This window comes from Natator depressus, chromosome 1 (assembly GCF_965152275.1).
Source record: "Natator depressus isolate rNatDep1 chromosome 1, rNatDep2.hap1, whole genome shotgun sequence".
Classification (NCBI taxonomy): Eukaryota; Metazoa; Chordata; order Testudines; family Cheloniidae; genus Natator; species Natator depressus.
The window spans coordinates 40,696,863-40,714,613 of NC_134234.1; the positions used below are offsets into that span (position 1 = coordinate 40,696,863).

General features: G+C 46.6%; 1 protein-coding gene across 2 annotated transcripts in view; it reads right to left on the reverse strand.

Annotated features, from left to right (window-relative positions):
• The window catches only part of LATS2 (large tumor suppressor kinase 2), a 69,091-nt gene extending 51,734 nt beyond the window's left edge, over positions 1–17,357 (reverse strand). The window contains exons 1-3 of one of the 2 annotated variants that reach the window (XM_074958241.1): positions 17,156–17,357; positions 10,030–10,107; positions 6,048–6,582 (exon numbers count right to left, since the gene is read on the reverse strand). In XM_074958241.1, the coding sequence (XP_074814342.1) occupies positions 6,048–6,386 (339 nt within the window). In that variant the 5' untranslated portion in view covers positions 6,387–6,582; positions 10,030–10,107; positions 17,156–17,357. The remainder of the gene's footprint in view (positions 1–6,047; positions 6,583–10,029; positions 10,108–17,155) is intronic. The other variant, XM_074958233.1, reaches the window with a different exon arrangement.
• Positions 17,358–17,751: the final 394 nt, after the last annotated feature.

The window sequence follows — 17,751 nt, forward strand, 5'->3', positions numbered from 1 at the left end:
CAACCTAGAGCTGACTCATCTGTAACTAGAGATAAGGACAGCTGAGGGGGACTCCGCAGACTATTCGAGCATTGAGCCCACTACTCCCAAGCTGTCATGCCGCGAGCGGTGGGTCGAAGCGAGCCACATCTGTAGAGGTCTAAGTCTCAGCCTGGCATGTCGGACCATGTATGTGCAGGGCACCATGTGACCGAGGAGACTGAGGCAATTCCTTGCTGTAGTGGTCGGGTACTCTCTCATGCATCGAATGATGCTTGCTGTGGCTTGGAATCAGGACTCCGGCAGGCTTGCTCTTTCCTGGACCGAGTCCAGCACTGCTCCGATAAACTCTGTCCTCTGGGCCGGAGACAAGGTGGACTTGTTCACGTTGAGAAAACCTAGTCTCTCAAAGGTGGACGTGGCCAGGACCTGCGACTCCACCTGTTCCTCTGGTGTGCCCCCTGAGCACCCAATTGTTGAGGTAAGGGTATACCTGTACCTGCCTTCTTCAGAAGAAGGCTGCTACCACCGACATGCACTTGATGAACAGTTGTGGGGCTGTCGACAGGCCAAAGGGAAGGACCCACGAACTGATAATGTTTTTGGTCTATCATGAACCTTAAAAAGCGTTTGTATGCAGGATAAATTGCTATGTGAAAGTACACGTCTTCCATGTCGAGGGCGGTAAACCAGTCTCCCGGATCCAGAGAAGGGATAATTGTGTTGAGGGAAAGAAGTGGAGGAGGCGGTGTGAGATGGCAGCGAGCCAGGGTTCTAGAACGCAGGGAGCCAGGTCCAGGCATGGGAGGTATGAATCCCTTCTGGGGAAGGGGGTGCAGAAGTCCCATCCAGTCCCAGTCTCCCTGGTTTGGAGAGGGGGATGGAGGAGGAGAAGAGATCCCATCCCGTCTTGGTCTCTCCAAATGGGTGACTGGGGAAGGAGGGAAGAAGACGGCAGGCAGAGGTCCCGGTCTCTCTGTTGGGATATGCACTGGCCGCTCTCTCTCACCTGGGTCCAGTCCTTGAAGGAGGACAAGAACCAGTGACAGAACTGCCAGAAACTGGCTAGAGCTGGGGCTCTGGCCCCCGAGACCCACCGAAGCCTGGCTCCCCACTTCCCAGAACCCCAGGCTGCCATCTCCTCATTGTCTCCTCCCTCTTTTCCACTTCCAAGCCTGCTCTGGAAGGGGAGATGGCGGCTCAAGGACGTTCATGTGAATTTTTAGTACTTCTATGGCTAGAGGTAGGGGAATGTGGAAGGAGTGGCCTGGGCCCCCTAGACGCTCCCCTCCGCACCTCCCCTCCCCCACTGCACTGCTGAGTTAGTGATTCCCCCGCACCCCAAAAAAGAAAAAAGCAGCCTCTGCCAAGGGGGAGAGATGAGTGGAGAAATATTACTTTCTTCAAAAAAATGTAATCCAAGACAGAAAGATCAAAGGATCCTGGAATGCAATAAAAAAACAAAAACAAAAAAAACTTTGTAACTGAATTCCAAAACCTCAATGTAATAAAGATGACAAGATGGTCAGCTTGATACTCTTAGATATATTAGAGTTCCCACAAACATCTTTTATCTTTCCAATTCCTTGAAAGCCACCATAATTAGAGTTTGAAGGGGAGAGCCGCCCTTAAGGAATGTTCAGGTATTGGCACAGCGTAGGAGGCGCGTGTTTGATTTCAGAGGCATTTGTAAAGGTAAAGTGAGCTGTCAGAGATTCCGTACGTCATGAATCATACTGCTCACCGCAGACCATTGCAATGCGTCATTTTTTAAGTGCACAGCGTAAGAAAAATTCTGAACTACTGTTGTTAAGAATAAACTACATACACAAACTATAGCCAGGGAACTTCACCAAGTGAATACCAGCCATCACCAAAGTAAAATAGAACAGTTATTTAACAGCGTGTATTTACATAATTTAGAACAGAAAACAATATTCTTATGTCAAGGTTTTTTTTAATTCTGAAGTATGGCAAGAAAAAACCTAGCCCCTTCAGGCTGATGGAATGCATCTGATCATATGCTCAATTGCATCTACTTGCTACAACTGAAAAACAATAATTGCCTAGAGTGATTTCAAGTGGCTTACTGATCTGCAAGAAGTCTCTCCACAATCTTTCTCAGTGATTGAAAGCTACACTTTCAAGCCCAGCAAGTTTTGTTTAAAAGGGGACTAGTATATTAGTAGTGTTTTTGACTACATGTTTTCACACTGAGTAAGGTCATGCCTTTTGTGATCAAGTTTTACAAGTTTTGAAATTATTTGATCTGAAATATTTGTGATTCCAAATCATACGCTATTTGTTATGCTACAACAGTCATTATTTAGCAAGAGTGACTCCGTTTAGCTGCCAGGATTGTAATTTGTTAAAAGTTAAGATCCAGGTGGAAATTCTAGATCCACTGAATTCAACAGCAAAGCTTCCACTGAGTTCAGTGGGACCAGGGTCTCTCTCCCAATATCTTAAGCACCACCAACTCTGGAAATGGGCATATTATGCCATTCAGAATCGAGGAATCTAAACTTCAATTTACAGTCATAGTGATGCACCCAACATCAGTTATTAATCAACTTTAATACTAACGCCATCTGAAAATCTCTTACCAGCTGTTTTTACAAGCAACACCTAAAATTACAGAAACATAAAGACATATTTTTTTAAATTTTGCATTTACTTAATTAATTTGATAGCACATTCTATATAGTTATTTTACTAATTCTCCAGCAGTCAATTTTCCCTTTTTGTCATTCTTTCACACAGCAAGAGAGAAAATAAAAAATAAAATGTGATTGTGATCTGAATCTACTTTTAAATTTTTTTTAATTGAACAAATGTCAACTGGATGGTACCAGTTTTAAAATGCATCATTCTGATTACCATCTTGTTTCCTTCCCCAACACATGCTTGAATTCCAATCGATTTTTGAAGTGAGCTTCTCAAGAGCCGAGAGATAAAAACCCTTGCTTTATGCCATCTGATGGCTTGGAAGCTCAACTTTCAAATAGTATTAAGCATTTCTCTCCATCTCCATAGGTGCTGGAACTAGGCGTATGGGGGGTGCTGTCGCACCTCCTGGCCTGAAGTGGTTTCCACCATATACAGGGTTTAGTTTGGTTCAATGGCTCTCAGCAACCCCACTATACACATTGTTCCAGCACCCCGGTCCATCTCCATAGGTGTGTTAATAACTGCTGCTAAATTGAAAACATACTACAGAGGTACCTAGTAGTGGACCTTAAAAAATTCCTTTTAGTACTGGTAGATTGTTTTCTAACACTGGTCCTGGCTCAGTGACCAGAAAGAATGAAAATGTTGATCTTTGCACCCTCGAGTATAGTCCAATGGAAGTAGGGTTCCTCTGGAATACAACACCAAACCAAATTAGCCCAGATCTATTGTGAGAATGAAGTTCTTCAGACCATTATGATGAACATCACACAGCATTTAGGTGTTTTCAAAATCCACCGGACACCTTAGATTAGATTTACTGATGGCAAATCACTGATTTCAGCTACCGATCATTAAGTAGCTGGTTAGTATTTTATACAGTGAGCAGGAGTAGGCTTGTTGTATGGGAAAGTTAAGAGGGACACCCCCCCATTGGGCCATTTAAGGCCCAGCATTTTTCTATTTTTATAAAAATCGTTTTCTAAATCCTTATTTCCTGTGTATCTGTAATATTAGCTCCATCTGTGGTTTATTTAATTTTTTAACACTCACTCCTGGCATGGATTGGGAAAGTGGCATGTAACATCCTCCTGACTGGGCAAAGGCAGGAGAAACCACAACCTTTCTTTTCAGGTGAGAAAAAACCACTGCAAAATATGCATTCACCACCTCCAGATTAGACTCCATCTGGGCTGAACATGACTCCCACCAAGGAGCTATTTTTGTGCCATGCACTTATTAGTCAGTAAAGGCAGGAATAAAAACACAAGCTTCACTGGCTATTTATTTGGTTGAATTTAGGGGCCTCATTTAAAGCAGTTAACAGAGTCCAAGCTACCTCAAGGAACTCCCATCCATTCCCAACCTTCCAAGACATGTATGCTTCATCTAGATTGGACTGGGTAAGAGTATGGGATGCACAGACAGAGCATTTTCAGAAACAGGACACCAGTTGTGGAATCCCTAACAGGAGATTATGTCGAATCTGACCCTGATGATGTTCAGGTCTAACTGCTATACTCATCTGATATGGCTGCCGCTAGTAATGGCATCTTCACAGGACCAAGCCACAACTGGGGAAACTGAATGGAAAGAAGTAAAACACAAGGAAGGATCAGGGAGAGGAGGAAAAACCACAAACGTGTGCTCTAGGATCTATGGAGCCTATGAGAATGTGACCATTTAGAGCACAGTCAGAGCTGACTTTAATTGTTGTACAGCATTTCAAATACCTCATGCCAATATCTGAGACCTGGTATATAAAAATAGTTATAAAAAATTATATATACACAGTATACTACACTGAACTTCATGAAACATTTTTAGCCATAAGTCCCAAAGCATTCTGAAAGATAGGCAAGGATCCCTGTTTATAGGTAAGTGAAGTGTGGTTAAAGCAAAAAGTTTTAGAAGTCTGCACTCAAAAGCATGTGTGCATGATGTGTCTTTGTAAATACACCCAATTTGTATGTACAAATCAGGGATCCCACTGTGCTCATTTAACCATCACTCATTTATGTGCATCAAGTGTTTGCATTCAGAAGTGCCTTAGGAACTTCTGAGTGCAGACCTTTCAAAATGTAAGCCTTCATGATACACACGCTCATGCAGCAAATCAGTGTCACATCCAGGAAGAGAACTCAATTCAGCATCTGATCCACTGGACTAGGTAACATCTAGTTGCTTCTCCCCAATCCTCCCATTATCATCTGGGTCTGCATCTTGTCTTCTCTCTACCCAACTTGTAGAACATAAGCTCACTGGTGCAGAGATTGTTTAAATATCTCTGTCCCGTGCAGCTCCAAGTAAATGTCAATGGTTGTTATTATGAATTATTTGTCAAGCAACCCCCCCACTTCGAGGAAAGTTTTACGAAGTTGATAGTCTTTGAAAGGTGCCTTGAAGGTCAGTAAATACAAGCTTTGATAGACCAGTAAGTGGAAATAAGGTTTGGAATCAAGGAACCATGAGAACACCTTGCCATTTAAAGCAGGGGACTATAAAAACACAAGTGTTTCTGCTTGACACACAAATGCCATTTGAGCATAAGTGGTAAAAGATGGTTTCTCATGCAGCCAGGACCTGAACTAGAAACAGAGCTTTATAAGACAAAACCAACACCTCAAATTGTATCCGCACACAAATAGGAAGATGATGCCAACTCCAGAGCACATATGTAAAATACTTCCAATGAAAGATACTGTTTAACACAGAAATAGCCACACTGTGTACTCTTCACCCCAATACCGCCCCTCCGTAAACCTGGCTATGCATCAATGGGCATATTTCAGTTAAAGAGCCAGACACAGTCCCTTTCTTCTGGTTGCTTCCGAAAGTCAATGAGATTTGGGGTGTAAGTCACCAAGGGTAACATTTTCAAAAGCACCTAAGTCACTGACAGCTAACTCCTATTCAAGTCACAGTATGGCCAAACACTAGCTAAACCATTGAACTGCACGGCCCAGTTCTGATGAAACAGCTGAGTGTCATCTATGTCTTCCAGGCACCCCCGCACACATCCTGTTAGTACTCCTACTGTGCCCATAGGCACACCAACAAGATAAATGACAGAAGTGACAGAACAGAAACCTATGGGACCCCATGACAGGCCATGGGACAGATTAATGGCCATCCAATGCTACCCACTGGAATTACACAAAGGAAGGAACAGATCCACTCAAGAATAAGTCATCTACCCTACTAAAGCCTCCAGCAACAGCAACCATTCTTCATGGCCAACAGCAGCAAAGGCAGCCGACACAGCTAGAAGAATCAGCAGCACTTGTCATTTGACAACATTTCCTTGGGTCAACCACCAACGGATATAATTTCCATAGATTTATATATACTTGCTGTAAACCCAGTATAACATTCCTTCCCCCCAAATTCATACGTACCTGATCACAGCCTACATTCACCAATTCCTGCAGCATCTGCCTATTTACTTCTGTGGAGGCTGAGGTGCCCGACTCATTAGCAAAAGGCAACAACGAATATCTGATTTCTCGTAGTGCTTTCTGATAAGGTCCAAACTTGGCTGTTGGTCTCATTTGCTGCTGCCTGGCAGCATCTTTCCCTATTAAAATTTTAGGGTCCAGGGAAGTTTCGCTGCCTGGTCCAACAGGTAATCCCTGACCTGACGATTTGGAAGGCTGCTTCAAACCTTCACGAATCTCTTGTAATCTTTGCCTGCTGTTTCCAGAATAAGTTGTAGCAGGAAAAGTCTTTGGCCTCATTGTTAATCCAGTTTTTTTTCAGCATAAATACAATCTTCTCTCTCTTTAGAATAAAGTAGTTTTAAAATAAGTGTTCCTCTCTTGATGATCCTTAAACAAATAGTTTCCACTCAATGTTTTAGTTTAGCTCAGTGTCTTCCTGGCTCCTACGGAGAATGAAAAACCCTGGAATCATCATTGTGCAAACTGTTTGTACCTGAAACAGAAAAGAAATATGAACTTAGTCTCACACATTTTTCTGCCTGTTTTAAATGATTTGCCTCTTAAGGGACTACAACATGACGACAATGGCGGTTTACCCAGTGAAAGCTGCAGAACCTGACTATACCAGTCCTCAAAGCTGAACATCATTTAATAAATTTCACTTATCTGTTTTCCTTTCAAGGATTTCAAAGTGCTTTTGCAACACGAGAACTGGTCAACATTTTTCAGGTACAAATTTTTTTTTAAATGTAAAATGCCCTTTTTTAGAAATTAAATTTTCACAGAAAATAGTTATTTCTCTAGAAATTTTTGATTTTCAAAAACCAAAAATATTTTCAGTTTTCAAAAACTGACAACCAAAAACCTAAAACTTTAAAAATCTCACTGTATTTAAAAAGCTTGGTGGCAAGTTTCCTGTACAGCTGCATAACTACAAACAGGCCAAATCTATCTTTTATTTCATCGTTAGTGAAGGGTACGTTCATGCGGAGGCTTTGTATGTCAAGATCTTGCCTGAAGAAAAATTCTTGTTTGTCTTACAATAGCTGAGTTATAAATCCCAGAAAAGGAGATTTATAATGGCAATACTGACAAGTCTAATTATAGCATTTCCTACTATTTCAAAACCAAGGTCAGCAGCAACAAGACATTCTGACATTCCACTTTAACATCTAAATAAATCTTGAAGATGAAGAACTTTACTCTCCTTGAGTAATACCTTCCTCCACTGGGTCAGGTACAACTTAGCGTGAGTAACGAATTTGATTCTTGCAGTCTAGGGTTTTTGCGTAACAATCTTGAGCAAAGGTGGCCAAATCTAAATTAAAATGAGTAGTGACAAAGAAGAAAAATCCTAATCTGGAAACAAAGAAAGACTGCTAGTTTGTCAATCACAAATATGCTTACTCTGACACATGGAAGGACACTCAATTCAGTTTCTGAGCTCTTTGGTGGAGTATCTGTATCATCGTATGTCTTTATACAACTAGCACAATGAGGCTCTGACTCTGATGGGGGTCTCCTGTCATTACCATAATAATAAATATTAAATAGAATATTCAAAAGAAGATTAAAAGATCCACCACACTATCGAAACTGCTTCCACACCTCTGCAGCTGCTACTGTTTGGCTGAAAGTTTTAGCCCCAAAAGGAGAGTTCTTCCATAAAGACTATAATCCATCATTTTCACTTGCTTATATCAAAGTGCCAACGGACCCTTAACTCTAGCTTCTGCTATTGTGAAAACTATAGTGTTTCTCATCTTGAGCTGGCTGCCAAAGAAGTACTGCCAGGGCTTTAAATCAAATGTGTCCTTTAATTTTGCTCACTGTCCCCCAAAAAGGGGCCAATGGAACCATCACAAAGCTTGGAAAACATTTCCAGATTTACACCATACATCCTCATCACCCATCATGCTGGCCACTATCCTGAAGGCCAAGATTGTCTGGACCCAAGATTGTTTGAAACCCAACACCACTCCCTAACTGGCAGAGGGTTCATTGCTGAGTGACATAAACGAGGAGGACTTGGCACAGAACAGAACACAATGGCGCCACACCATACACCAAGCCACAGCTCACTTGGAGGAGAACAGACGTGCTCATGAGACAGAAAAGCAACAAAGGAGGAAAGAAAGGGCACAACAGTCCAGCCAACAACTATGTCTCCTCCAAGATCACACCTGTCACTTCTGTGTGGAAATCTGCAGGGCACGAACTGGGCTCCTCAGCCACTTAAAAACCCACCAATGAACCCCTGTGGCAGACATCATCCTTGCATTGAGGGATTGGAAAGATGACATAAAGCCTTTCCTCTTAACCATGGGCTGAACCCTTTTAAAATGAGAAAACAGGACACTGGAATCAAATCCAAGTCTCCAGTACGACTGTGCATCTCTTTAAACAGTGGCAGCACTAACTAATCTGTTCGATCATAATACAGGAGTGACAGCCTCACATAATGTGTCACATGCCCCTCTAGCGGCTAATAAACACAGAAGATAGCCAATTACACTTATCGTCTAGAATTACACATTAGTTCAAGTATTAGGCCTCTGTGCTTTGGTGCTAAAGGTCCTCGGTTCAAACCCTGATGATGATCCGTGGTAGGTTGTCACTATCTAAACATTTTTTGGTTAACATTTAAATAAAAAATGTGCCTTAGTGGTTAGCCAGATGACCTAGTACCAGACTCAGGAATACGCTAGACAAAAGCTGGATTCAACCAGAGATCTCAAACTCTTTGTCCCCCAATTCTTGGTGGTGTCCTGAAATCCTTAATAATAAGCTGTTTGTGTCTAAATCTGCAATTAATGGTGGGAGGAAGTTTGTGATGAGAAAAAGGGTTAAAGCTACTCATCCATACTGTGACATTTCCTCCTAAACAACAATTCAATTATCGGTTGACAATTCCTGCTCAGACACACATAGTGTGGGTGCCAATGTAGTCAGGGGCGTGGGGAAGTGCATGCAGGTTTCTGAGGGTAAGATTTGGTCCCCCTAAGGTGATAATAGCAGCTAAAATGGACTTTAATAAATAAAAGACACTTAAACAATATTATTGAAGCCATTTTAGAATACACCATAACTAAATAGTATTTCATAGATGAAAAATACACTTGCAGTCCAATTTATTACCCGGTCTTTCCTTTCCCTTTCCTGACAGCAGCCGATACCGTATGGCTGGGTTTAGGAGAAAGAACAAACAAGGACTTCTCTCAGACCGGGTGCCAATGTTCAGGCATGGGATGTGATAGAGAGGAATGCAATTTCTCCAACTCCTTGCAACCCAAGAATTGGTCTTTTGCTTATACAACATGTCTCATAGAAAGAAGTTTTGTGGCCCATGATCCAAAGCATGATTCTAATAATGTTGGGTCAAGTCAGCTGGAAACTTCTTGAGCTGTCTTTCTGTTTTAGCAGCATTAACCAAGTGATCAGCGTTACATTTACAGCATGAATGAGAACAGCAACAGCAGCCACCAGATAACTGTAACTGTGTTTTATATTTTCCAGCAGAAAGAAAAGTTAACTTAGTATGCAAGATATGCCAAGTATTGGAATAGCATTTAAATATTACAGATCTGCAAAGGAAAACAAATTGTGTGTGACCTTCATAAATGGTGGACTTAGTTGTATTTTTAGGGGGGAAATAGCTGTGTTTTTTAAAAACCACAGAATTAAATATCAAAAATATCAATTTATATTTATAAGCATATCTGTACAGTTTGTACTATCCCAATTTTAAAAATTCAGTATCCTTCTAACATTCAACCTGTCTTTGAAATGAGTGCCCACCTCACGCCCACACAATCACGAGTAATCATTTTGCAAAATTATTTGTGTTTTAAATCATTCTGATTAAACACCATTAAGCTTCTTTTCAAAGAATTTCTGCCCATTACTAAGTTACAATACCCCAAATAAAAGTTAGGATTACCTTCATTACAGCAAGTTAGAACAATTTTTGTAGAGTTGAATTTTTTTCTTAGTTGACAAATACTGTCAGAGTGGAATACTGTGGAAGTAGACAAACAAACAGATACATTGAATTTAAACTATATTCCCCATGCAGGTGTTCTGGACAACGAATGGCATAATAAAAACAAATTAAAATACAGTGAAAAGCTACCATCATTAATATGCAAAATAAAAAATAATGATGGGGTCTTAATACCAAAAGGAGGAGAGGAAAAAAGTTCTAAATGTGTCAAAATAAGAATGGTCACCAAAAACCTTTTAAATGGAAAATTAATTAGGTGTTTTATAGAAGAAATTAACAAGAATTATTTTCAGGGGATAGAAAGTTCCATTCTCCAAAGACCCAACGACAAAGATATAATCCCCTAACAATTTAAGGTGAGAAGGCAAAATCCCTAAAAGACAGGTGTGGTCAGAGCACAAGTACCTGTTAGAATAAGCCTCAAGGAGGAGGTCTCACAATACTTTAAAATAATAAATTATGAAGCAATAAAAGCCGCTTTAAAAATCATCTGTTCCAGCTTTAAATTAGCCTGACACTTCAAAGGTGGCAAATGTAGAGAGTGCAGGACAGGTATAATAGGATTGTGGTTTTTCACACCAATGAGAAAAAAACAACAAAACACACTGCTTCATTCTGAGCAAGCTGTAAATGACAGGAATGCCCTTTTGTGAGCTCTCTAAAAAGGCAGCAATAATAACACCTTGCCATCCCAAGGGCACAGAATTAATAATTTTATTAAGATGATGTAAAATAAAATAAAAAATGGTACAGAGTTTAAGCGTAGAAGTTTCTGGTTATCAGGGAATAAGGTACGGATTATCAAGGGGTGCAAAATTTGGTTTAGGATCAGATGGGGTAAGGAATACATAATCTGCAATATCCCCGATTGGGGGTAAAAGGTTAACGGGTCAAAGTACAGACATTGAGAAATGGGGGTATGCTGTTCATATAATGGCTATGTTCAGGTGTGGAGTATAATGAGCGGATATGATGATAAGGATGTATTTACCCTCATTTGCCGAGATTTAATGTTCAAGGGGGAGGGATAGCTCAGTGGTTTGAGCATTGACTTGCTAAACCCAGGGTTGTGAGTTCAATCCTTGAGGGGGCCATTTAGGGATCTGGGGCAAAAATTGGGGATTGGTCCTGCTTTGAGCAGGGGGTTGGACTAGATGATCTTCTGAGGTCCCTTCCAACCCTGATATTCTATGATTCTGTTTCAATGAGTTTATGGTTCCAGTTCATATGGTCCAATGGAAAAAGTCTCCCGGTCCCTTTCTCACAGTTGATGCACGATGTCGTTCCGGCTCACACCTCCTGGTACTGTCGGTGGCTGGTGATGTGTTCGATGTAGATGTCCCTGGACCATCGGATGGTGTCTGAGACCGTGAGGCACCGCATGAGGCATGCGTAGCGTTGACCGATCCCACAGGTCCGCAGCACACGCTCATTGCAGGGGTCCCAAGTGCCCAGAGCTCCGACGACCAGGGCATCCATCTGCACCTCGTAGCCCTTCGCTCTCAGGGTGTCGGCCAGGGAGGCATATTTTTCCAGCTTACGAGCTCAGGCTTCGCAGAAGGCCAGGACCCTGTTCTCAAAGGAGACCGTGACGTCGACGAGGATGATCTTTTTCTGAGCCTCGCTGGTGACTACCACGTCAGGTTGCAACTGGCTGTCAGTACCGGGGATGGCGCAGTTCACAGCAACCTCCCGCAGGCGTGGTGCGATGGCTTTCACCAGGCGGTTCTGGATGGCATTGTGGCACAGCTGCACAGGAAGTGGGGCAGGGTCTCAGTGGAGTAGCCGCACTTCCTGCAATGCTTGTCTTGGTTCCCGTGGTGGACGGCTCCATTGAGCGGGACGCAGTTGAGCCGGGCACGGTGGATGAACCGCCAGTCGGCGAAACGGGAGAAGCTGCCCCCGGCGAGGAAGTGGCTGCTGGCATCCCACTTGCTGGTCAGTTCAAAGGCTTTATCCTGGTCCGGTTTATGCTTCAGGGTTTCCATGTACAGTGAGTGGATGGCTGCCTTCAGGGTCCTCTTCAGCATGCCCCTGGAGCTCGGGGTGACGATGGTGTTGTCGTCGGACCTGATCTGCGGCACCAGGATTCCCAGCTCCTGGCGCTCCTCGCACCACTCCCAGGGGCAGCCGATGCGCTTCCCCAGGCGACGCGTGGCATTGCGAGCACGGGACCACAGTGAAGCGATGTTGCGCCTGTCCCATCCGAATTCGCCATCCAGGGAACGGCTCAGGATGGTAGCGATGTCTTACTACTGTCATAAACTAAGTCAGACGCAAGCATCACAACTGAAAAATACCTCTTTGTGCCACATGGCTTTTCTGGAAAGGGTGTGAAGAAAAGCAACTCCAAGATTCTTAACCTCACTCATCACCTTTCAGTCAATCCCCTCAACCAGCAGGAATAAAAACAGGGAGCAAGAGTAACCAATAGCAAGGCTTCTGTTTGACCAGGGCTAAATACAAGCTAGTACTGACATATACAGCTGACAATATTGTTCAAGTATTCCTCCAGAGCAGACACCAAATCTGCACCGTCAACAAATGAGGCAGAGCTGTGTATCATCCACAGAATTAATTAATCCCCAGAGCCATATAGAAACAGGGGGCTTTAGTATTGACAAAGATATTGTTGAACAGCCCCACATCAAAAACACACAAGCTGATGGGTTCACTTTTGCTGGCCTATCTATCCAAGAAGGGCATGTCCACAATACCCTCCTTCTGCCAGTGGTGCATGTTCTCACCAGGACTGCTTCCACTGACTTAAGAGGGGCAATGCTGAAGGCTGAGAACCTGGGCTCTCAGCCCCACACCCAGTTCCCCACCCCCAGCAGCCCAGCTGCCCCCCCACCCCTGTCTCTTGGCTCCCCACCGCAGCTGGGCTCCCAGTTCCGAGCTCCGAGCCCAGCATCAGCAGGAAGCTGAGAGCCCAGCGGGGAGGGGGCAGCAGGGCTTCCAGCACCAGGGAGCGGAGAACCAAGAGCCAGGGAGCAGCTGGGCTCCTGGTGTCATGGAGTTAGGAATCAAGAGCCGGGAGGGGCGGGGGGAGGAGGAGAGAGGAGAAGCCGGGTTCTGGGGAACCAGGGAGGCGGGAGCTGTGCTCCTGGGCAGTAGGGAGCCAAGAGCCAGGGGAGTGGGGATATCTGAGCTCCTGGCGGCGGGGAGCCTAGAGCTTGGGGGGGGGGGGGGGAGGAAGGAGGGGAGCCCGGGCAGCAGCTGGGCTAGGAACTGGGGCTCCAAGCCAGGTAGATGCAGACTGGCTGGGAGAGTGGAACCTGGGGGGCAGCCTGGCTATAGCTGGAGCACCCACCTGCCCCAGTGACAGCCCAGTTTTCTTGTAAATTTCATAGCCAGCATGGAGCCCTGAAATTAACAAGAATGACAGCCAGCAGCTGATATAAGTAACAGTGTCTACAAAGACACCGTGTCGCCTTAACTACACGGACATGAGCCCTACGCCTCTTGTGGAGATGGAGTTATTATGCCGGTGTACCTATTGGGTTCCGGGAAGTGGGCGGGCAGAAGCCCACCCACTGCTAAAGGACCCCCCCCCAGCCTTGAGGGGAGGATCTACAGGACCTGGAAACCAAGTGATTCCGGGGGACAACTAATGAAATAACAGGGACAGGAGTGCGGTCAAAGGGATAAAAGAAGGGAGCCTGACGGGGACACTGGGCAGAGAACCAGGGAGAGTGCCCACTCCTCTTCAAAGGCGCCAAGGGAGCCAGTGGACGCCGCCCAGAGGAACTCTTTGGGGAAGTTCAACTCTAGACCCAAACTTTGCAGCTGGGCCCTATCTGTAATTGAAAGTCAGCTTGGCTGGGAAGAACTTGCTAAGGTGGCTGCACACACAGTTTCCATGAGGGATGGTCCGTGTATGGAAGAGGTGTAGCAGGGCACTTACATCGGCAGGAGCAAGGTTGTAGTGTGTACACTGACATAATTAGGTCACCTAATGCTGTAGTGTAGACCAAGCCCACGTATCTAAACCAGCTCGCTTGGAAGTTCTACTCCACCTTCTGAGTAAAATCCAATCAAAAAAGCCACACGCTGGTTCATCTGAGCTGGATCCGTATGTATGTTGGTACACCTTCCTGCCAAGCACAGTAGCTCATGACTTCTTTTTCTGGAGATGAGCCACTGGGGGGGGAGGAGAAGGGTGTCATCACCTATATATCAAAATCCCCACATGTCATGCCCTAGGTACAGGTGCTCTGCCTACTTTCTTATGCCCATTCTCTCTTTCACTCCTTTGTCTTCATTCCTTTCCCCCTTCTCTGCCTGCTTTTTCTTGCTATTCTTATTCATTGTTGCTCTGGGGTTTTTGCCCAAAAGACCCCAGACACATGCTTCAAAGAGCTCACTTATTTAGCCTAACAAAGAGAAAGTTAAGGGGTGACTGAATTAGTCTTGGTGTACAAATATTTAATAATGGGCTCTTCAATCTAGCAAAGAAAGGTGTATCACAATCCAGTGGTCGTAAATTGAAGCTTGACTGAAAATAAAGTATAATTTTTTTAACGGTGAGAGTATTAACCATTGGAACAATTTATCAAGGGACATGGTGGTGTCTCCATCACTGACTATTTTTAAATCAAGATTGGATGTTTTTCTAAAAGATCTGTTCTAGGAATTATTTTTGGGAAATTCTATGGCCTGTGTTATACAGGATGTCAGCCTAGATGATCACAATGGTCCCTTCTGGGCTTGGAATCTATGGATCTAACTTTGCCTCCCTGTTCCTCTACTGACATAGGCTAAATGCTACTAAGGGGGAAAGGAGCATCAACTGGTGGCTATATGGGGCTGGGACACATGCTCTTGCAGATCAGCTGTATGTTTCAAGAGCAGAGACATCTGCTTGTCTATCTACTGTCATCTACTTAGACTGTAAGCTCTTTGAGGAAGGGACTGTCTATTACTAAATATATGTACAGCTTCTAGAAAAAGGGGGCATAATCTCAGGGTCTCTGGATGCTACCATAATACAAATAATAATACTGTGTTACCCATAGCAGCATATTTGAAGTGAGGAGCAGGAATGAAGGCAGGGTCATGTCACTTCTCTCACTCTCCTCTATCCCACTAACAGTACCATACAAAATTACTGTGAAGTCCCCATGGACTGGAGATTTGTACCCTGCCAAAACCATAAACATAGGTCCCAAAATAGCCAGAAGTTTAAATAAGTTAATTCCCATACTTATCCATCTGACATGTTCTATGCCAGTGATTATATCTTGTAAAGAGTTTATGCAAGACCTTACATTTCATTGTGCTGGTCATATAAGATCTCAACGTACTTTTCAAATATAATATTTTTCACTGCACCCATTGTACAGATGAGATACAAAGAGGGTTCAATCAGGATTTTTCAAAAGTGGCCTCTGATTTTGGGTGCCTGACTTGAAATAGTCAAAACCTGAATTTCAGAGGGACCCTCCTAATTCAATTGAAGTTCTGGGTGCTCAAATTCAAATGGTCTCAAGTTGGGCACTAAAAAACTGAGGTAATAAAAATGTTGGCCTAAGTGACCTGCTAAAAGTCACAAAACAAACAAGAACCCAGGAGTCCTGATTCCAAAGTCCCTTGTTCAATCTAAATCATCGAACTACACTTTCTCTCAGCAGACAGAAACCCGAGAAAAAGCCACCTCAGGCATTGCACCAGCCCACCCTAAACAGAAAGCGCTCTAAACTGTTGTGGGGCTAAACAGCAGAGGTGACTAAAGTGACCAATATCCAGTTAATTCGTACAGAGACCACAACCTCTTTAGGCAAAGTGCTGTGGTGAGAGCCCGCCCCAAAGTATCATCAAAACCTACCACACATTTCTACTCCACTCTCCTTAGCTATCAAGCAGGAAATGGAGGGCGCCCAGAGGCCACGGGGACGGGCGCAGGCAGAGCCGGGAGACCTCCGGGATGTAAGAGTCACACTCCGAGCAGGTGGGACGTGGAAAGAGTCAGTTTGGAAACGCAGCCCCCCCCACCCCCGGGGAAAGAGCCAGGCACGTCCGCCCCAGACCGACAAACCACCAGGCTGCTGCTATTCGGGGTAGGGGAGAGTCAGCTGGGGGCACTGAGGCCTAAGTGCGTGTCCGAGGCGGCCGGCAGGGGCCTCTCCCAGGCCGGGCTGTCACGTTCACGTCTGCTCCAGAGGCAGCGCTCGGGAAAATGTCGGAAACTAACTGCGGATCACGGCTGCCAAGGGGGGCCACGTTCCCCGGCTGCCCTCGGGCCCGGGACAGAGCGAGCCCCCGGGCCCAGCGCTGCCGCTCACACGCCAAGGGAGCCCGGCTCCCCGCTCCGCTCGGACGCTCGCCCCGGGCGGCGCCCAACTTGCTCCAAACTTTTCTCGTCCCTTTTCTTCCGGCGCGGACCGGAGCGCGAGGACGGGCCCGAGTCCGGCTCAGCCCCGGCCACCCGAGGAGGGCGCCCGGCGTTCCCCGCAAGCACAGCGCGCACTCAGCGGCGGCGGAGCCACTCGCCGGGCCCCGGAGCCCTTCCCTGGTCACCCCAGGGAGCTGCAAGCCCCCGGCCCCTACAGCCGCCGCCTCCACCCGGGCACGGGCCGCGGCTCTTCCCTGCCGCCCGCCGGGCAGAACCGACTCCCCCCGCAGCAAGACAGCGCCGCCGAGAACTTCTGCTCCCCGCCCCTGGGTCCCGTTCTTCGCCACCCTCCCGGGGCGGGGAGCCCCCAGCTGCCCCTGCCCACCTCGAAGGCACTTGCACTCAGTCCTGCTTGTCGCCCAGCAAGCGCGGGCTGCCCCGGCTGCAGGCACGCCCTGGGTCCGGCTCTTCCTCGCCAGTCCCCCAGGTGACTCCTGCCCCCACCCCAGCGCGCGCGCGCGCCCTCCCTGGCTCCTGCCTTTGCCTCGCTCCAGGGCGCACCGACTCCCCCGGCCTCGCCCCGCAGCCCGGGCCGCGCTCTGCGGCTGCTGCCGGGACCCCCTGGAGCAAGCGCCCCAGCCGCAGGGCCCGCTCCCTGCGCAGACCTGAGTAGCCTCTGCAGGGGCGAGCTCCGGGCCCGTCCCCGGGGTGTCCCTGCCCTGCCCTCACCTCTAGTCCGGGGGGAGCCGGGGGACAAAGTGCCGAGCCCCCGCGTCGCTGTGCAGTCGCGGTCAGGGAGCAGCGCCCGGGCCCTCCCCGGCGCGCCTCTGCCGGCGGTGCCGCTCGCTCCCCATCTTCTCCGTCCCCCTCCCGGGCTCCGAGTGCGGCAGCGGCAGGACACAGTTGGGACATTCGCTACATTGTTAGCATTCCATTCGCGTCACGTGACCCGGGCCCGCGTCATTCCAGCCCCCCTCTCTTCACATACCAGCGGGGGGCGGGGCTTCTGCCGCCCGATCAGCAAGCGCGGGGCGGAGCCCTGGCGCCCCTGCCGCCGCCCGACGGAGGCTGGAGCCGGCTGCTGCGTCGCGGCGCGGAGAGAATTCCGCTGGGCACTGAGGGTGTGGGGGGGAGCCAGGCGGTGGTGCCTGCGACACCCCGATTTCCTTTGTCCTCTTCCATACACGGACCATCCCTCCCGGAAACTGTGTGTGCAGCCACCTTAGCAAGTTCTTCCCAGCCTCGCTGACTTTCAGTGGCAGATGGGGCCCAGCTGCAAAGTTTGGGTCTGGAGCTGAACTTCCCCAAAGTTCCTAGCTGTTAGG